The sequence below is a fragment of the Panicum virgatum genome, chromosome 9N (assembly GCF_016808335.1).
Source record: "Panicum virgatum strain AP13 chromosome 9N, P.virgatum_v5, whole genome shotgun sequence".
NCBI lineage: Eukaryota > Viridiplantae > Streptophyta > Magnoliopsida > Poales > Poaceae > Panicum > Panicum virgatum.
In genome coordinates this window covers 46593967-46614661 of record NC_053153.1, presented here as the reverse complement: position 1 = coordinate 46614661, position 20695 = coordinate 46593967, and the positions used below count along the sequence as shown (strand labels likewise).

The 20695-nt window shown below is 43.8% G+C and overlaps 2 protein-coding genes across 5 annotated transcripts; both read right to left on the bottom strand.

Moving 5' to 3' along the window:
• Positions 1–4768: 4768 nt before the first annotated feature.
• Positions 4769–6105, bottom strand: LOC120689047 (ascorbate-specific transmembrane electron transporter 2-like). The gene is made up of 4 exons (XM_039971393.1): positions 5941–6105; positions 5810–5858; positions 5530–5729; positions 4769–5026 (listed from the first exon to the last, which is right to left on the bottom strand). The coding sequence occupies exons 1-4, from the start codon at positions 6103–6105 to the stop codon at positions 4769–4771; spliced, it is 672 nt and encodes a 223-aa protein (XP_039827327.1).
• Positions 6106–6487: 382 nt separating this feature from the next.
• LOC120689736 (uncharacterized ATP-dependent helicase C29A10.10c-like) lies at positions 6488–17195 on the bottom strand. 4 transcript variants are annotated; one of them, XM_039972134.1, is made up of 13 exons: positions 16848–17184; positions 15020–15149; positions 14743–14831; positions 13310–14665; positions 12573–12761; positions 12386–12481; positions 12125–12293; positions 11068–11191; positions 9207–10982; positions 8439–9096; positions 7496–7654; positions 7242–7335; positions 6503–7125 (listed from the first exon to the last, which is right to left on the bottom strand). In XM_039972134.1, the coding sequence occupies exons 4-10, from the start codon at positions 14370–14372 to the stop codon at positions 8701–8703; spliced, it is 3813 nt and encodes a 1270-aa protein (XP_039828068.1). In that variant the 5' UTR covers positions 14373–14665; positions 14743–14831; positions 15020–15149; positions 16848–17184; the 3' UTR covers positions 6503–7125; positions 7242–7335; positions 7496–7654; positions 8439–8700. The 4 variants fall into 4 exon arrangements, with proteins under 4 accessions (XP_039828065.1, XP_039828068.1, XP_039828066.1 ...); XM_039972132.1 differs by having other exon boundaries at positions 13310–14831; XM_039972133.1 differs by lacking the exon at positions 15020–15149.
• Between the last annotated feature and the right edge of the window lie 3500 nt (positions 17196–20695).

The following is a 20695-nucleotide window of genomic DNA, read 5'->3' as shown; positions in this document are numbered from 1 at the left end:
GTAGTTGGATATAGTTGAATAAAATATAAATTAGTTGGTATAGAGTATGAAATATAGAGTATGACGAGTGCGGAAAAACTGAGTATAGAGCAGAGAATATCGATGACCAGGACGGAATATTTTTTATAGATGATGAATTTAGAGTATGATAAGTGCGAACAGCCTGATTCAGAGGACACAGCAATTGGGTTTTGCTGTTGGTTGTTTGCTTTTTTAGTTGGATCCAGACCAAAATAAAACAGGGAAGAATTATGTGCTCAACAAACAATACGACTGCGAATTAAGCTACTAATACACAACAATTTTTCAGGACTGCCTGTACTAGTTATTTTGTTCTTTATACAGGACAAGGACAAAATGAAACGGTGCAAAGACTACATTTTGAGTTGTGTACTTGTAGCATCAATGCTCGTTATAGTTCTCTTTGGACTACAAATACGACAGCAAGTAGCCTGAACTAAAGAATTTCTGAATTTGTGTTGCTATCCTCCTCCTCATCAGATATTCAGATCTACACCAATGCCCATTAAGTGCTCTCTTTGGACTACCAATGCAGACAACATCAGTATCAAAAAAGTGCGACAACATGTAGTCTGAATTGAAAAATTGGTGGCGTTAACCTTTTCATCATTAAATCTTCAGATCTACGCTATGTGAAATGTAAGGTCTTACTGGAGATCAAGGCACTGAAATCTGATAAACCATATACTTTCGAGAGAGGCTTCAGAGTTCAGTTCATGTGAACAGACTGAATGAATATTTTAGAACACCGGAGGTTCTAATTTCTTTCTGCTTGCGCTCTGAATATCTTTGGTGTTCCAATTTTTTTTTTTTTTGGTCTACCTGCGTTGTTTCAATTACTTGAAGTTCAGTAGCAAACAATTTCTGGTACAGATTTCTGGATATTCCTATTTACTGAAAACTCTGAATATCGCAATGTTTGAACTAGCTTACTAGCATCTTAGACTAATTCATGTCTCCTGAACCCATACTGAAAACAACAAACAAGTAACTGCAAGTTACCTCGAGCTACTGCAAAACTGAAATACAAGAACGCTGAAAGCAAAAATAAAAACTGATCAAAACTTGGGTCGCCATCCCATTCTCTTCAGAATTCCGCCAAGAACGTAGTCTCTCTTTCCTTTGTGCTTTCGTTTTTTGCGTAAATCACGGCCCTTGGCAACCGGGTCCTTGTGTTTGTTCAAGAAAGACTTGACAATTTCTTTAAGCTGAGTGTAACATTTGTCAACAAAAAATACAAAAAAGTAGTCCTTTGATGGGCACGCAGCAGAACAAACCTGTAAAAGAAACATCCGCATCGAAGAAGAGGATGATGGCTGACTGAATTCTTCAGGGATATTCAGACCTGGTTCCTATCTCTGACGGAGCAAGTCATTCCAATCTCAAAGGATAACATTCCCTAACAATCCAAGCACTCTGAATTGTTTGGCGTGAAAAAAAAAACAAGGTCTTCAGGGATCAGTGGGAGCCGGCCCAACGGCTCATGGACGAACTACACGACGAAGCTGTGCTATGGATGACTGGCAGTCAGCTGTCAATGGGCGCCGGCAATGATCCGGGTTTTCACTTTTCAGACAAATAAACTGCATCACTGCACCCATCTCTACCATACATTTGGGACGAAGAACGAGTTGGAGCAACGCCTTACTTACTAGTGCTAGCAAAGTCACCAAAGAACCCCAAGATAATACAAGTGACAGAACATAGCGGTACAATTCCAAGGTCATGCTTGGAACACGAGGTTTCACAAAGGGTTTGATTTCCTATGAAATCCACGTGTTCCAGCGACACCTCGATCCATAGCGGAATGGAACGCATCTCCTTCACCAGCTCCACCGTCTTTTGGAACCGTTGACGGTGTCTCCACCGCCGTACACGTCACTATCCATCCATCGCGTCGTCCTCTCTACCATGCACTGCACTAGCAGAGCAGAGGGGTTTTTACATATTTAACATTATAACGGATGGTACTCGTCCGTTTAACACTTTTAAAATAATGCCTACATATTTACCATTCTTATCTCGCGGCTCTTATATTTTACCACATTTGCCTATGGGGCACGGCACCCTGGCGTGACACGCTGGCGCACAGTCAGCAAGAGCATGCGAAATGTCCTTCCTACCCCTCACCCGCTCCTCTCTTCTCCCTCTCCGACAGCTGGGTCTCGCAACTCCTCTCGCTTCTAGGTGGGCCCCACTTGTCAAATTCATCTTCCACCTCCACGCCGCCCTCCTCTCCCGCTGCTCCATCTCGACGCCGCTGCTCGCCGGCCGCACCTCCTGTTGCTCCATCTGGACGCCCCTGCCCACCCGTCCGCACCTCCCACTGCCATGAACGAGTAGCTGTGGACGGCGGTGCGGACGACCACGCGTGGACGGCAGGGACGGAGACGTACAGCAGCTCGGCAGGGCAGAACCCTCCCGTGATGGTGAGGAAGCCGAGGAGGGACGAGTGCAGGGTGCGCACGCGGCGGAGGAAAGCGGGGTCTGCGATGACGCAACGGAAGGCGGGGCAGGCGGCAGTGAGTATGCACCGACGCTCCATCTTGACCCATCGGTTAAACCGGCCATAATGTCTTTCCTTGTGGTTGTCCAGTGTTGCACCGCCATTGCACCGACGCTCCATCTTGACCCATCGGTTAAACCGGTCATAATGTCTTTCCTTGTGGTTGTCTAGTGTTGCACCGCCATTGCACCGACGCTCTCTATTTTTATGCCGTCGGTTCAAACGGTCAGCTGTCTTACCTGAGCATCCAATGCTCAAACCAATACACAGACGCTTGTACTGTCGGTCAAGACACAGACGCTTGTACTGTTAGTTTAACCATCACTATTATTTTATGTGGAACTCATCCGATTCAGTATTTCTTTGAGTTCTTTCTTTGATTCTTGTTTTGCAAGAGTTTTATATTCATCCTTGGGACCTAATATCATTTACTTGAAAAACTCATTAGTCCCATGATCATGTTGTCACACAGTCACCAAAATCACAAACAATAGCCTAATGAGGCATGTTCCTTATATATATGTCCAGCAAGTTTTATCAATATCACGCTACTACACTATTCTTTTTCAGAGGCGGTTGAAAAACATTTTCAGAGGCGGGCAGAGAGGCAACCATCTCTAAAAATGAAGCATTTTCAGAGGGGGTTGCCTGCCCGCCTCTGTTAATGGAATAGGAAAAACAAAAAAACATCGGGCCTGCCGGCCCCATCGGATGCCACCGCCACCGCCGCGGCATCCGCGTTGCTGCCTGCCGCCGCCGCCCGGCCGCGCGTCCATGCCCGCGGCTCCTGCCACCGCCGCGGAGCCGCGCACGGCCGCAAAGGCCGGATCCGAGCCGCCACCGGGGAAGGCCACCCGCCCGCTGGCCCGGCCGCGCGCCCGCGGCTACCGCGGCTGCCACCGAGCCACACACGACCGCCGACCGCCCAAGCTGCGGCCGGATCTGACCCACCACCGCCGGGGAAGGCCGGATCCGACCCCTACTCGCCGGATCCGGCCTTTGCTCGCCTCTCCGCCTTGCCCGGTGCCACAAAGGGAGAGGGAGAATGGAGAGGCAAATGGAGATGTAGAAGGTAGAAAGGAGAAGGGAGAAGGGAGAAGGGAAAGAGAGAGAGGGGGGCGATAGGAGAGAGAGAGGGGCACGGGGGCACGATAGGGAGAGTAGGGTTAGGATTTGCTGTCGTTCTAGGTTCATATGGTTTTAATTGGACTAGTCTATTAACTAAGGCAGTTTTTTTATAATGCGTACAACTCTGAAAATAGAGGTGTTAACTGAGGCGGTCGGTTTAATGGTAACCGCCTTAGTTAATGTATTTTGACCAGCATTTGCAGTTATTTTTGTGCCCATCTTAGAGCTCCAAAAATAGATTGCTATTAATCAGTTTTTGTAGTAGTGTCAGTTTAGTTCCTTGCAACCTTACAGAGCTATCACCTGGATTTGGATGACCAAATGCACCCCAAAAATAAAGTTCTTTGCTTGGCTGCTATTAAATGATGGGCTAACTTTAAGAAGAAGAAACAAGTTTCTGGAAGAGGGATATAATTGTCTTATGTCAAGAAGGAATAGAGGAAACTCTAGAACATCTATTCTTTGACTGCCCCTCAGCTGGTAGCAGGTGGTTTGCTTTGGGAATCACTTGGGAGGAGAATGCCAATGTTCATCAGAAGTTAGACATTGCTAAACTCGGTTTTATGCAACCTTTCTTCATGGAGGGTTTCATGATTGGAGCCTGATGCTTATGGAATGAAAGAAACGACTTCATTTAATGAAAAGGTTCCAAGTTGCTCTTCCTGGAAGTCTGCTTTCAAAAATGAAGTCACTGGCCATCTTGTCAGGATCAAGCAAAGTCTTCACCAATATCTTCTTTTTTGCCTTGTTTCTTTTTCTGCTAGTTAGCTGGTCCTCCCTCTCCCTTCTCCGACTAACCTCTGGTTAGACCCTGTGGTAAGTTTCTTTTAAACCTTTTGTTCTCTCTAATTTATTGCGCCGCCGGGGGCTTTTGCCCCACGGTTTCAGTTCAAAAAAAAAACAGCAACAATGTTTGAAAATCAATCTGCACAGGATGTACCCTAGGGAACGAAAAGGAAAGAAGAACACATAGTTGACATAACTAGTATCAGATTTATACGGTTATACCAGCGACAATGTTTGTAAATCAATAACAATATCAATCATGTCAATGCACAAACACTCTGCATCCCAAAATGGTTTGAAGAGAACCATTGACCAATGGTTCACTTGCTAGTATCTTGATGGAAGGATGACAGCTAAGATGACAACCACACCAAACATGAGGATGGCAAGCCCGGTGAAGTTGATGACGAATGCTTCGCTCGGGTAGTCATTGAAGGGGAAGACGAACTTTGCCAAGCCGGTCTCAGTGGTGAGAATGGCCATGAGGAAGATGACAATGCCAAAGAAGATGTGCCATGGTGCGTAGTCTGCCCTCATTGTCATCGCAGCCCCAGGGAACAAAAAGCACACGAATGCCACCAGCCACTACAAAATCAACAGTGAGATCACCACGTCACCCAAGAATTACTACATGAAAGCTATGATCTGATTCCATGTGCGCTTGCTTCATATGTCATGTTTCGTTCTGCACTTGTGTAAGTGCGTGAAGTTTTTTCTTTTTTGGAGGCATGTAAATGCGTGAAGTTTAGAACTTCCATTAAGATTGGACACGCAAGTATCCAAATGAACTCCACATGTTTTATAAGCCAGACATAAAGTCATCCCTAAGCTTTGCAAGCCCTGACGCATGGTCCGAAAAAGGACCATATAAGCTATCTTCTATTTTTGGGGGAGGAGGGAAGCATCTTGCCAAATTTTGTTCTGTTCACCACAAGCTGCAACGGGCCTATAATGTGTTTAACCAGCTGGTTGCGGCCTAAGTGGGCTACAAATTGGTAATGTGTTTAACCAGCCGGTTGCGGCCTAAGTGGGCTACAAATTGGTGACAACAAGAAGAGCATCATCCTCGTGGTGTGCGACTCACTCACCTGAAGAGCATAGAGCGCTATTGTGGCAATCCCGATCCAAGAATGCAGGGAGTGGAGATCAGGGAGGCCAGTGTCATGGTGGTACTTGAAGGCGGCGTAGAGGCCGACGGCGGCAAAGGCCATTGCTACGAGATGCAGCAGCAGGTGCACCACCTTCTTGGCCGGCCTCGGCCCAAGCACGATCCTGTACGCCATGACCGCTGCGCGCGACACGGAGTCTCAAGTTGGTTTCTCCCATCACTTGGAGGGAGTAATAAGACGTGCAGATGTGCTCGAGTACCTTGTCCAGTGCAGATGACGAAGCCAATCACCATGAACAGAGGGTGTGCCTGATAAAGAAAATTGAAGGGTGCACATGTTACTCCTCATGGTGTAGCACTTGGTTAGCGTAGCAGCAGGTGGATTTTCTACCGTGTAGACGAGGAGAGGGTTGGATGTCCGCTCCCACGAGACGCCGCCACGGAAGTGCAGCGCCCAAACGAGCGCGAGCGCAAGCACGGCGGCCGCCAGCAGCTGCGCTGCCACCACCATCGGCACCGCAGTCATCCGGAAGCTGGCGCTGCTCTTCACTGGCATCGTGGCACGCCGCCGCCTCGCCCTCCTCCTTGCCGGCTCCGCAACCGCTACCACCACCACAGCCGGCTGCCGCTGCACCTGCGCGTTGCCGCCGCGAGATGGCATATATTGATCACACGGTGTCTCAGACAGCGTTCTGTTGTGTTCTGGTGGCGGATCCAAGGCCTGGGCTTTTGTAAAAACAAGGTCAGCTGGGAGATACGGCCAAGGACACGATAGGCAAACCGGAGAAAAACTGTGGTTTGGATCCTGCGCCGTGTCTGCTTGTGCTTGGATTTGACAAGGGGGCTAGATGTTATGTTGCCGTCGAGCTGTTCGGACGGCAGAGGAAGAATAGTTCAGACTCGGCAGAGGATTAAAAGACACAGAGAAAAGATAGGTGTACAATCTGGCCGGGTCAAAAACGTTGCCGCCCAATCGATCTTCAGATTCCAGCCAATAGCAAAGACGGATAACTAACAAGACAGGAACAGAGTGTCCGATTACCTTTAACTACGAGCTGGACCACTAATTGGCACCACTCCTGATTCGCCCCCATTTGGAAGCAGAGATTGTTCTGCTGTATATCAACTCGACAGCTCATCGAAACCAAAGCGGCACAGCACATTCTGCCAAATTTTAGTGTCCTTAAGTTCAGGTTCAGTTCAGGACCACCTGATGGTCCGCTGGTGCAGGAATTTCTTCAAATCTCCACCCAACTGGCCCAATTCCATGCCCCACTCCCAGCACAATCACCAACAGATCCCCAAAAAAAAGGTAGGATGACAATATTTGCTTCTTGTACAAAATCCACGACTAGCCTGTTCTAACAAATCAGATAGGCAGTCGGGGCTGATAACCAGCTGTAACACCCACCATGTTCAATCTCAAATCTCCAAAAGAATTCGTAGATCCACAGGCGAATGCTCCAGCAATAAATAACTTGGCCATACCATCTATCATGTATTCATGTGGGCACTAAGGTGTCACACTTGAGGTCACAACTCATAAGAGCTTGCAAAACTCCACCAATCACGAGCCCTGCGGATACAGATCAACCACAGCACAAGATAACAAGAACCAATCAAAAATTAGCCCAGGGCAATACCAAAGAAGGAAAAAACAAACAAACAAAAGAAGCAAGCAAATGCTACTACCTGGGATCTCAAATCACAACCAAAGTGCCACCAGCATACAAGCAAACGATGAAGAGCACCCTTCAAATTTCAGGACTTCACCACACTTGTAAGCCTGAAAAAACCATCACCACATTAAACTTTACTTACAAAAGATATCCCAAAAATGTTATTGAAAATAACAGCTCTAACAGCCAATACTGCTGTCAGCATTAACATGCTACTTATCACAGCAAGTACACACGAGCAAATTCAAACCAAGTCTGTCAACTTACAAAAACATCCAGAAACCACTAGATAAATCTGATACAGTATGTGCACCATCTGTTGGAGCGAGACATCCAGAAAATCACCGGCATCATACATCCAGAACCATCAGCATCAATGTAGAGATGATCAAAGGTGCACTTCAGATTTCAAGTGTGCATGTAAGCCTGAAACATCATCACCTCCATTCAGTTCTCTTATATATGCATCCCATTCCCAGAAAATATGTTGAAGTAGAATAACTAGGTGGCTAACTTCCAATATTTCTGTCAACTTCAACATGCTAATGTCACAAAAAAGTACACGACCAGTAGGAAGCATACAACTTGCAAAAATATTGATTGCTCAACTAAATACATGACTGACAGAAACACCTGCAGGGCAGCATCACTCGTATCACTGCAAATGGCATAAACTAAACCGCAGATCAACATACAAGCACAAGAAACACGACGCTTACAATGAAAAATCAGGTAAATTACTACTACAAACATGAAACAAGGAAACATTTTTGACAATATGCACAGGACTTTAAACCAACCATATTTGGAACAAGGAACTACAGGTGACAACATGAGCTGAATCAAATAATGAACTTTTTTTCTCTAGATCCCGACCCTGTATACAGAAGGAGCTTATGTCATATGGTACAGAAGCCCTGCCTATGTTAGCATACTGATCCTACCAGACATCAAGCATGCAACGATCGCAGTAGCAATCAGGCAACAATGCTTGAAACCTACTCTGCTCTAGAGCCAGTGAGCTTCCTCCTGGCATATTTCAAAATGGACAATGCCCATGCATGTATATATCTACGGAAAGAAGATGGACCCAGCTAAAGCAAGGATGCAATGTCAAGACATAATCACTCCAGATGACAGCCTAGTTCTAAGAAAGAAGTTCCTGCATAGCTCCAGAACACAGAGGGCTACAGCAGCCATTTATCTCAACCTGACATCATGAGCCTTCAATCATCCAGCATGACAGCATCTTGACCCATTGACTGGAAGCCACATTTCATGGTGGATCCGCTTGTCATCTGCTGATAGCAATGCTTGCTTGCGAAAATCCCGCCACAGGGTGTGCAAGGAATCTAATGCACAAGCAAGAGATCTGAACAGGCATCAGCACCTTGCTGCATCAGGACTTCGTCACGGAGCTGTTTATCATTGTTGCATGCTGTTCCAAAGCCATTGATGGTAATGCATTCTCCTTACACTTCTCTCCTACCATTAGATGAATTTGGTCTCCTGGGAACTCCAAACTGCATATTATCCCTGGGGCGGTCACCAGGTCGCCCAAAATCATCCAAATTCCTGTAACTTCCATTTCTTGGAACAGAATTGGGTCGCTCATCTTCATCAGGCCTGATGTTCACGCCAGCCCTGGGTTCTGGAAACATGTCCAAATGCCTTGGTCTTGGACCACCAGTCCTCATGTTACGTATGTTGTTGGAAGAATTCCTGCCTGGGGTGTTAGAAGGAGCCTTCATGGGCAGGAAGTCCTTCGGAATGCTATCCAGGTCCATGAAACATTTCCTGGCCTTAGCATCTGCTATCAGAGCCGCCCAGTCCTCAGACTGCATGAGAGCATTGGCATTACCAACAACCTGAAAGGCAACAGAGACTATAAGTAACATGGTATGCATTAAAAAAGAATTATTGTAAAACAGTAGAGCATTCTCTTTATGCATCTTAAAGAGGAAAGGCGGAGACATACCCACAGAGCTCTCCTAGCTCGTGTTAGAGCTACATTCATACGGCGTATATCAGCAACAAAACCCACACCATGGTTTGAAGCACGGACGCATGACATAATAATGACATCACGCTCCTGGCCTTGAAAAGCATCAACTGTATTTATGTAGATATCCTTCCCTTCCTCAGTATTCATAACCTCCTTGAATTCCCGCTGAAGGCATTTCAACTGCAACTTATATGGTGTGATTATACCAACAGATACTTTCTTGCCACCATTAGCTTTCAGGAACTTCTGAAGATGCTCATATAAACGCAATGCAAATTGTGCTTCATGGATATTCTGGTATGAAGATGAACCACCCCTATGAGACTCACGGCCATGTGACATGTCGTAAAAGATATAAGGTGCCATAAGTGCATCTCTGTAATAGGCTTCATCAGGTAATTTGACAACACTCTCACTATCTGTAAGGCGACCCTGATAAAAGTATCTTGATGGAAATTCACGGATCTGGGGATGCATCCTGTATTGTACTGACAGCAAAATGGTAGGACAACCAGCCTGCTGAAACCTCTCAAAAAGACTCCTGCTGTAAAGCAACGTTCCAGCTGCTTTGCTAATAACAGTAGCAGGAAGTTGCTGTGGGTCACCAACCAGGACACATCTAGCTGCACCAAGTGCCAATGGAGGAAGGACTCCTACTTCACTAGCCTGAGCAGCCTCATCAATAACAACCATATCAAAGCCATGAGTTAGGCGAGAAAATAACTTACGCCCGCTGCTTGACACTGTTGTAAAAACAATCTCAGCTTCATTGGCAAAACTGGCTTCCAGACTAGCCCTTGCATCTTCCATATTGAAGTTGCTGCCAACACGGAACCTGCTTTCTAATATCAGCAGCCTTGACATCTCCACCAGTACTTTATCCCTACTTTCAACTGACGCAGCAAGTTTCTGAAGTAGAATATCGCGGTTACGATCCCTTTGAGCAAGAACATCAGGATCTACTCCTACTGAACCCTGGGATCTACCAGCTGCTGCAACCATATTTAGTTCCCTTTGAAGATAAGCAATCTCCTGTGACAGCTGCTGCTCACGGCCTTTTAGCTGATGTAGCCACCCAATTACTTCATCACGGCCCTTCATCAAAAGCTGATCCGTCCTCCTTTCAACTGAAACAGCTTGGGCAGCACGAGACTGTGAATCAATTCCAACACGAGCAACATCAGGGCGGTAGACCTTCATCTCTCCATCTATAAAACCGCGGTCAAGAACACGAGCAAGCAGCTCATCTGTTGCAGCGTTTGATGGGGCACAAACAAGCATCCGAGGCTTAGGGCAAAGCTTGGGAAGAGTGCGAAATAGGTTCTGATCCATGCTCTGCAAAAGTTCATCAATTGACCCTGCAGCAACAGCCTCCGAGCTGGTACTAGTACTACCACTAACTTGTTTGTAACTTTCAGGAGCAAGTTTCTTGAGCAAAGCAGCGTAGTAATGTTGATACTGAACAAGATGAATAACATTTAGCATCCCCCATACAGTATGAGTTTTCCCTGTACCAGGAGGACCTTGTACCAATGTGAAAGGCCAGGGTTCTTGTTTCTTCACAACACCATTGCTTGTGCCTGCAGCTGTATGCGTTGCAGCCCAGTGAATCGCCGACAGTTGAGGCCCATTGAAACTACGGTGAAGGTGATCAGCAAAATTTGGAGTAAAACAGTCTGGCATGGCTGGTGGCTGCTCTTCATACTTCGGGAAATGCTCTGGACTCGGTTGAAGTATTGCATTTTGCATCTGATGGAAAATATTTTGTCAAAATCGACGGATTTACTTAGTCAGCATGAAAGCAAGATAAGGATTACGAGTAATATTGCATCACCTGCACGTTCAGACGGCGGAACGCATGCAAAGCAACATATTCCCTTTGTGTTGTTGCAAGAGAACCTAGTCCAGTTAGATACCAAGTACTCCGAGGTTGGAGTTTCCTCAGGAAATTAGATTCACTGCAATGGATACAACACAAAAGAAGAACAGGACCAGTCAACAAATATGCAAGTGATAGAGAACAAGTTATCAATAATGCTCTTAAATGAAACTACAATAGCAAAGCAATCGGAAGTTGCAGTCCCAGAGTTAACAATCAAGCATGTGCAAGATAAGGGGGCTTTGTTAGCTCAATTATCCAATAGGTTGCTTTGCTTAATTGCAACCCAAACCGAACTTGTTGGCTCATAATCGTTTAACTTGAGCCATCGAATAGGCTTCTAGGATTAAGTGAGGCCTTATAGTATCCTATTTGTAGTTAACAATGGTTTGTCAGTGAAAAAAGAAGAAATTTTAAATTTCATACAGTACAAGCATTTCACATCTACTGCAGATCGTGACTGTCTAAATCACAAATTATACTCCTATTCTAGTTGCCCTATTAAAAGTGTCTTACGGAACTTTGTTATCCTGGACACAACACACAAGTGGACAATTGAGACTAGAACATTAAGTATATCATGTCCTTTCTCTTTTTTGCTGACTAATGATTGGCTCCATCTTCAATGCTTGTGTCTATGGAATCAGTAAGCAGAGAAGCAAAACATATGTCATGACATTCAGTATAAGTGTTCTAACTCTATACATGACAAGCATTACTTGTGTGGCAAAGAGAATATGATGAGAGAAAGCCCCGGAAGTCAACAAGAGCAGCAGCAATCTAGAAATGTTGAAGAGCTTGCTTATTATCATTCAACCATATTTTAATAAAACTAAATAAACAAGAAAACCAATTAATGGGTTGTGAGATCCTTCCGAAGAGAAACAAAATTAAGACAAATGCAGGTTTAGATGCTTTAGGAATGTAGAGGCCATAATAAATGTGGTTGTGAAAATGCAACTTGAACGATATGACAGAAACAAGAACAATCATATTCCGAAAAAAGTAATACCTGTTAGAATCAAATGAATCTCCAACATAAAAATGGATAATTGCTCCAATTGGATCACGTGTATCAATAGGCATATGGCGCCTAACAGTACCAACAAGTCGCCCACATTCTGATTCAGCATCTTCATTTGAACCAACAGCCCTCCTGCTAGATCGACCTGATTGAGCAGCTACAAATAACAAAGGAATAGGTAAATACACATAGTATTCTGGAGATTTTCTGAGAAAAAAGATGCATAAAGGAAGAATTCAGTGGATCTACCTGAACCAGGCCGCGGGAATGACAGAATAGCGACATCACCCTCTTTGAAATTCCATTTATATTCATGCATCGGTAGCACAACAACATCATACCATCCTGGATGCATCAACCAACAATCGGGTGATTGGCTGATTGCACTAATCTGATATTTAAATACGTTCTATAAAAGTTCAGAAAAAATACATACCTCTTTCACGTCTATCCACAGCTTTTACCCGTACTGCTACATGTGCATCCCTTCCCACAGCCTCAAGACTCTCCTCATATGAACTATAAAGCTGAGCTCTGCATTCCTCAAAAAGCAAAGGCTCAAAAACTCTAATGTACTCCTCAGAAGATTCAAAGCTTCCAGGAACACACTCAAGTTCTGCCTCCTCTGTTCAGATAAGAAATTCAAGTTAAATGCCAAATTAAGACAACACAGGTACACACAAGCAAAGCACACACAATAGTGATTCTGGAACTTCTAGAATTGAGAACAAGAGATTAGAACATTTGCAATCACCAGTGAGGAATTCATTGACCAAGACACCATTGGATATTCCTATAGCCACATCAGAACATGATGATAAAACATGTGAGACTCTACTTCGGACCAAATGTGAACAATATTTAGTACAGAAGAGTACTAGTGGTGAAGAGTATCCAATTTGAACTATTTATTTAGTACATAGAGCTTCCGCATTTTTATATTCTAAAATACATGAACAAGGGTATAATCACCGTGTGTCAAGTCACTGTCCTACTTGTGTTAATTGGAGACACTAAAACAGTGGGGCAGTAATTGTAAGGCAGGACCTAAACAAATTCCCCAAATCATGCAAGCACGTAATAAAATGCAACCAAAAGCATAGCTCTAGATTTCCCATGTAAAGCAACAAAAATCATATACAACTAAAAGAAACATGATAATAAAGAAGCAACCTGGATTGTGCCAGAACTTGTCGTTTGTCACCTCCCTTATAAGTCGCTCAACAGATGAGTCCTGATATTGCATATTGTTTGCAAAAGTTTGCTTTTTGGAAATAATAGACCTTTTGCTGGCTGGCTTCTGATCAGCAGTATTTTGTCCTGCTGCAGCAGTCCGTTGGGAAGAGAATGGTCGGCCCTTTGGTTGCTTCAAGTCCATGGATTGCTTCAATGAAGCTTGTCTTTGTACAGGCTGTTGATATCCATCTGAGGAAGGTTCTTCTGCATTCATTTTCTTTGACCGGGCCTGAGGGCCTATCTCAGCATCACCATTAGATTCAGCATGCTGGTCACTAGGATCTGCCGAATTGCTTCGTTCTGAACCCATCATTTCGGATTGCCTCTCCCTGATTGCTTGCTGGTTTTGCTTTTCTGCAGCTTTTTCACCAGCAGCACGAGAAGCTTCCTTCACAGTACGTGTGACAATTGGTGCCGGAAAGGATGACTGCCTCCTTGGTGTCGAGGTCTTCATTGTACCAGCTTGTTTCGCATCTTCTACATTGATGAAGACAGTTTGCCTAGCTCGTTTTTTACCAAGCATTGCTTCCTTGTGTTCATTTAACTTGGGTCTCTTTGCAGGGTTGCTCGCAAACTTCAATGCATAATTGGCTTCCACTCCTTTAACATCCTTTGGCCTATTGCAAGCATCTAAATCATCTCCAGGTTGATTTCCTTTACATTCCAAATTTTGCATGCTCTCCGATCCTGTGGTACCACGAAGAACCTGATCTTTAGATGCATCAGCCATTTCAGCATCACTACATTCAGCAGCAGTATCATCTTTAGTCACATCACCAGATTTAATGAGATGGGACTCACTGTCTTGAGATTCTTTCTTCACATGAGTACTTGCAGTTCCGACTGACTCATCTTTGTCAGAAATAACATCTGCATCAGACCATTCTCCTTCTTCTCTTTCAACAACGTGTGACACCTGATTGCCAGGCTCCGTCTTTGGAACAGCATTATCAGTGATGTGATTAGCTACCATGGACAAACATGCCATACTGGAATTCATATTATCTTCTGCCTTTATTGACTCCTTTGTGTTATTTGAATCTTTGTTCCTCACAAAAGGTTGAAAACCAGAACCAATGGATGCATGCTTAAATGCATTATTATTTAGTATCCCCTGAGACTGTGATCCTTCCCCTGGCTGAAACAGAGATGGGGCATGCGTTGTCGGAACAGGAAGGGATTTCTGAGGTTGTGACACGACAATAGCAGCTTCTTGTGACACGGAAACAGCAGCTTCTTGTATGACAGCAGCAGGTTCTTGTGGCACGGCACCAGGAGCTTCTTCATCAGCTTCTGCTGGGAGTTCATTAAGGTCAAATAACATCCTTCCACGAGAACCCATGTCATGTGTAAATGCATATAGCTTGAACCTTTCAGCTAGCTGAACCAGTAATAATTTTCTGGAATAACAGGACCCACGGGAGGGAAGTTACTTCTGCCCTTCTGTTGAGGCAAATATCTGCAACACAAACAAGCACTAATATATCAGTAATACAAAAGAATAGGACTTTCAAAGGTTGCTTGGATGCTTCGGTCCGCTAATGAGGTCGCCAGAAAACAAGAGATGAACTAGGAAGTGAACAGATACGGTGGAGTCATCATTGCTTGATACTGCAGGGAAGAACAATTTCAATCAGGTGGTGCAACCTGAATATCATTCTCCGCTGGATTCTTTTCATGTTCTGAACCAGAGTGTTTCCTTCTGTTGTTGTCCACTTCCTACCCATCTCAAGAATTTGGATTCTAGTGACACAGGATCTCAGCATCCAGGCAGACCCTTTTACAGATAAAGTAAATAAGTACATAGACATGCCAGGCATAAAAAGAGATTGTGCATATTGCATATATGTAAATGTTAACATGGCTATGCAAAAGCATAAGCTAGTCTAGACACGGTGTCATTTCTCTAAAGCAAAACCACAATAAAGAAATTACAAATGTGAGAAGCGCACATGTTAAGTTTTAGGAAAGGAACACACTTTCCAAACAAAAAGAGATGCCAGATGAGCTTTAACCAACTATTGTGCAGTTAATAAGCCATCCAATTTTAACAGCACACAAATCGATTACAGGTTGTGATCGAACTGGTTTTTAAGTTCATCTAAATCTAAAATAAAATAATTTTCCAAACAAACAGAGCTATGGGAGAATTACAAAAATAATGGAAAACAATCCCTAGTCCTACAGTATTGACACGAGAGCAAAAACATCAACTCTTTGCTTAGATCAACAACTGATGCGCACGGTCCAAATGATACTGCATTACATGTGACCCAAATCTATGCTACCAATAAACGGCGACACTCTTAATCTTGACTAAACACACACATAGCAACTCCAGTCCAAGTTAAAAGCTAACAAACTGAACTCCAGCATCTGGAATGACAAACAATCCCTTTATGCAAAACTTGACCAAATAAACAACCATTCAAAGCTAGAGCATATTGAAAACTAGGTAAATAGTGTTCTCTGTACACCACTATCTAAAATAACAGATAATACACTCCTGCGGACTCAATCGGAATGTGTCAGTAGCAACGTGCCACTCAGACTAATCAGAACTAAATCAGAACATGTAGCACCCTGCATCTATAAATGAAAATAATGCCTGAACCTAAAACACAGGATGAATGCACCGAGAATCAGTCCAATTCCTGCAAAATTTCAGCTATGTCGCGGCTGGGAAGGTAACTAACAAAAACACATTATGTCAACAATCCAAAGGACAAACCGCTGTTCACAAACTCAAAACAAGTTAGTCAATGATCCAGAACTACTCAAACTTGGAATCTGATTAAGACAGAACACATTGTGTCCCTGCATGTAGAAATGGCAGGATGGCTCCTCAAGCTACGACAATCGACACACACTCTGAATTAATTGAAAGGTAACGGTAATAGAAACAACGTTGAGCTTGTAACCCTATGTTCAATAGAAGAACCTAGCAACAAATTAATCAGAGAAGCAAAGTTAACTGAACAGCAGAGCCACGGCACGTGGACCATCCGAACAGCACATTTCACTCCAGAAAGGGGGTCCTTAACTTCTACTCCCTGCTACATAACACTACGGTCCACTAACCCTCTGGTTCCTCGATCTACCAGGACGCCATATTTATATACCCGCCTTAAATCAATAAATCTCGCCCAAAATCTCCCCATAAAGCAGGTCACGCCCGAACAGTTGCTAGATTCGACAACCCGGGCTGAGCCCTGATCCCCATTCCGCTTCCAGATTCGGCAGAATCGCCCCGAGGAAGAAACAAAGTTTCCTCGTTCCATTAAAGCGCGAATTCGGCATCCCCAACGGGTCCCCTTCCAGAGAAGTGAAATTGGAAATCAGTCCCGTGCTCTAACTAACCGACACCGTGCCACCCACCCTCCGCTGCTAGGGTTCCGTTCCGTTCCAATCCGCCCGTTCCGTGACACGGCAGTCCTAGGGTATGGTCCCGATGGGAGGAGTAGGATCTCCGTACCAGGCGATCGTCGGGCGTCAGCTGCGGCGGCGGCCAGATCCAGCCAGGCGAGGGCGGCGGCGGCGGCGGCTGTTGACTAGGGTTGGTTTCCCCGTTTGCCCTCCCCTGCCTGCTCCGTTGCCTTCCCTCTGTGATGCGCCGCTGGGCTGCTTGTGTTGGGTTTTTTTTCCTCTTCCAATATTTTTTTTTTGCCCTTTTCGGTTTGGTTTTGGAAGAGAGAGGTGTGGCTTCCTTCCGGCTTTCGATTGCTCGCCTGGCCTCTCACGAGCGGCCGGGTCCTCTGCGTGACGAACGACTTGGAGAGAGAGAGAGAGGGGGGAGGGGAAGGAAGGAGGAGGGGGTGGGTGTGAGGGGAGGAGGCCAGGGGTGGGGTTCTATTTATAGCGCTCCAGGCCGCGGCTCCAGTCCCCGCGCTACGCGCCCCAGGCGAATTCCACCCACGACTGGGTCATCCCTATGGCGCATGGGCCCAGAAGCCGGTGGGAGCCAGCTGTCTGTCACGCGCGGCGGGAGGCTGGGGCGAGGCGCCCTTGCGCGCGTGGGCGACCGGGTGTCCGCATCTCGGTGCGGTCGCACCAGGTTGGAATTCATTTCCAGTTTGTTTTGTTTCTTCCCCCCGCTCTTCTTTTTTCTCTCTTTTCACATTGACACGTCAACAGTTCTCCAATTAAAAAAATTCTCATAAAATATAATTTCTAGTTTTTTTAAAGGAAAATGGGGGAAAGATAATCAAGCGCTGTAGAGGAAAGGGCTGTCGGTGAGTGACAGAGTAGGGCTCCGCTTAGGCTCCTTGGCTGTGCCGTGCGTGGCCTTTTTCCTGGTACTGCTATAATCATCATCTCTCCTTGAGACAAATTAATTCATTGTTGGGGTATTATTTATTATAATTAATTAAAATTAATTTTGGATGGCGTCGGCTGCTAATTAGATGAGAGAAAAGGGGATTGGGTGGTGTGACGTGGGGTGCTGTCAGTTCAGAGCGGCGGATTAATTGGACGGGAGAGATCGAATGGAATGGAAGAATCTGCCGTCTGCCCTGCTTATCTCTCAGTCTCTCTCTCCGTTTCTTGCTTCCTTGCAGGTTAGTCGTCGTATGAGGTATCTCCAATCAATGGATGGGGATGTATCCGCGTCCGGGTTCTAGTGCCACGGCTATTTAAGGTACACGTGTAAGAAAATGCGGTATTTTGATTGCACGTGTAAGAAAATGCATGTGTAAGAAAATGCGGTATTTTCAGGATATTTAGTTCGTTAATTAGATACTAGTTCGATTACAAAATAACCAAATATAACTTCAAAACTTTCAAATTCCGCCGTCAATATTGAGGTTACAAAAACTTTCCAAATAATAATAATGATTTTATGTGATGCCAAATTTAAAATGTTAGTAGCTGATTGCACAAAATTTGATAGCACATGTTATCAATGTATGTAATCTAGATTGAGGATGAACATCAAGACCAACTATGCAAGATTAATCGATTGCAAATAGTGCTGAAGGTTACATGAAAAAAATACCACCAATAGGAGAGCATTGTAAAAGGATTGATTTAATACTAAATCTCGCAAAACCTTGGCTCAAATGCATCATAGGACTAATGAAATAATCCCCCCATAGTATTGAGAAGTTAAAAGACATAAAAAAAAAAGATGGCCAACCAAAACCTTGTAACATCATGGCAAAAAAGGAGAAATCATAAATCTACATCATCTATCGCACTTCCCATTTCATTTCTAATCTACGGGGAGACTGACTCCAGGCTTTTGTCTAAAAAAAATTGTCGTGCTTCGAACCCAGAACAAGAAGTATGGAGTTGAAGGACAATGTTACCCATTTAGTCAAGAGGCATACTTTTATTTGGCACATAATTCACAATAGGTATGTTTGGTTACCAAAAGTTCATGCTAGTTGTGATTTGAACACTGTCACCTTATTAACTCCATTAATGAGTGCATACTTGAGTTTCTAGCTGTTAGGAGATCAACACTAAGTCATCTATTATACATTTTATCTTAATTATTTTGTGTGCAGTGTATCATTTTTTATTGCACTTTCCTTCAAATTAATTTGTACGTCTATAAAATTGTTTTGCAGTTGTATTGATGTCCAAAAGGTCACCCTACATTTGAAAGAAAGAAATTAGTGTCATTTTACCTCAATAAAATACCATATTAAAATTTAATTAGATTTCATTTTAGAGCAGAGGGCCTCGGGAGTCAATACCACAGAGGCAGCAAATCCTAAGCTGCACCCTTTTATAGCGCTACTCAATTTGTCACAATAAGCAAAACAAAAATGCCAATATAGTAATCTCGCTTACCAATGTAACACTATTGCATTATCATCTTGTTGTACTTCACCTATTAGTTTCATCCCCATCATTGATTTTGACTCCTTTCTGTGCTATGCCCATTTTTTTTTCTCTTGCATCATTTAATAAGCACCTAGGCCAATTATGATGCCAAAGGTTGTCCCATGCTTTTCTCCCGATCTTTTGCTCACTCTTTCTTTTTTGTCGCCACAAAATTTATGCCGCCTAACTTGTAAACATGTTTGGCATGTTTAGACGTATCAAGATTTATTGCACAAAAATATATTTCTTATATTTTCCATTTAGAAATTATATCATACCATTACAAATCTATGCTCAAGAACTATATTACTATAAAACTATCAAAATACATCGACGATCGGAAAAGGTAAACAACCACCAATATGACTAACAAAATATTTTTTATCCTAAGTCAAACTTCTATAACTTTGACTAAGTTTATTGGAAAAATACAGTTATATTTATAACGTAAAACTAGTTTTCACTAAATTGACCATGCATTTGATATTATAGCTATTAGTAATCTTTCTGGCTTCATCAAAGACATAAAAGTAAAAGTTTAAGCTAGAAAATTGTGAGAGTATTTTAGCTGACAAAAGAATGTACGTAGGAACACATGCATTGGATGCGCCTGCCAATACAAAAATAGGGGGACCAAGTTACAACTAGCAGTAATTGGTAGTAAAGGATCTAACAGTTTATCCTTAAAATTTTAAGGATTGCGCTAAAAAGAAAGAGCTCTTGTTTTATATATCTTTAAACTAAAAATGGTTAAAGTTCAAGTTGAATTTGTGAAGGAAATATTGAGCCTGATTGGTTGGGTATCAAATTTTCCTACCAAATTATTTGCGTACTAAAATATGGGCATGCCAAATTTATTAGACAAAATATGAGCAAAGAGTAGCAATTAGTTGGGTGCCAAAAACGAGATGGTCAAATTTTGACTATCAATTGGTTTTATGCCAAAATACAAGTACCAGAAGAGGGAATTGGCACAAACAACTAAAATTTGGATCATGTGGATGTTGCCAATTTAAGCCATGCTAATTTTTTGGAAATCAATCAAACGAATGCCAAAAGTGATGAGTACATGACATTCATGCATGCAACCATGATTGGCGCATGGCATGGAGAAGGAGGAGTCCAGCAAGGATGTCCAAGTCAAGAAGGAGGCGCAAGGCTAATGCAGTTTGAGTCGCCAAGGTGGAGACCTAAGCAACCCAAGTTCGAGCCCACCTCGAAGTCTACGAGCAGCACACACCAAAAGCGATGCCTAGGTCGCATAAAGAGTCCGTTTTGGACGTTCTTTATATGGATGGAAAGAGAATTTTATAGAGATTCCAATGGTGCCAACCCAACATCTGAATTCCATTTGAGTTAATAGAAATCATCGAAACAAGTGGACATCTAGAATCTATCAGGGTACGGCGCAACTGTCTTTTGGACTGTTGGCCTGTGTATTGTGTTGGAGCCCATAGGGGCGCGTCCAAGGGGGGCATCCATGACCTAAACCTT

Bases quoted from the DNA above. Each gene is read 5' to 3' on its own strand.
- LOC120689047 (XM_039971393.1), bottom strand. From the start codon at position 6,105: ATGCCAGTGAAGAGCAGCGCCAGCTTCCGGATGACTGCGGTGCCGATG. The intron at 5,859-5,940 runs GTAGAAAATCCA...TTTCTTTATCAG, and splicing joins ACCCTCTCCTCGTCTACACG to GCACACCCTCTGTTCATGGT. The intron at 5,730-5,809 runs GTACTCGAGCAC...TGTCGCGCGCAG, and splicing joins CGTCATCTGCACTGGACAAG to CGGTCATGGCGTACAGGATC.
- LOC120689736 (XM_039972131.1), bottom strand. From the start codon at position 14,714: ATGGGTTCTCGTGGAAGGATGTTATTTGACCTTAATGAACTCCCAGCA. The intron at 12,762-13,309 runs GTTGCTTCTTTA...TTATCTGAACAG, and splicing joins CAAGTTCTGGCACAATCCAG to AGGAGGCAGAACTTGAGTGT. The intron at 12,482-12,572 runs GTATGTATTTTT...TGATGCATCCAG, and splicing joins TGTGGATAGACGTGAAAGAG to GATGGTATGATGTTGTTGTG.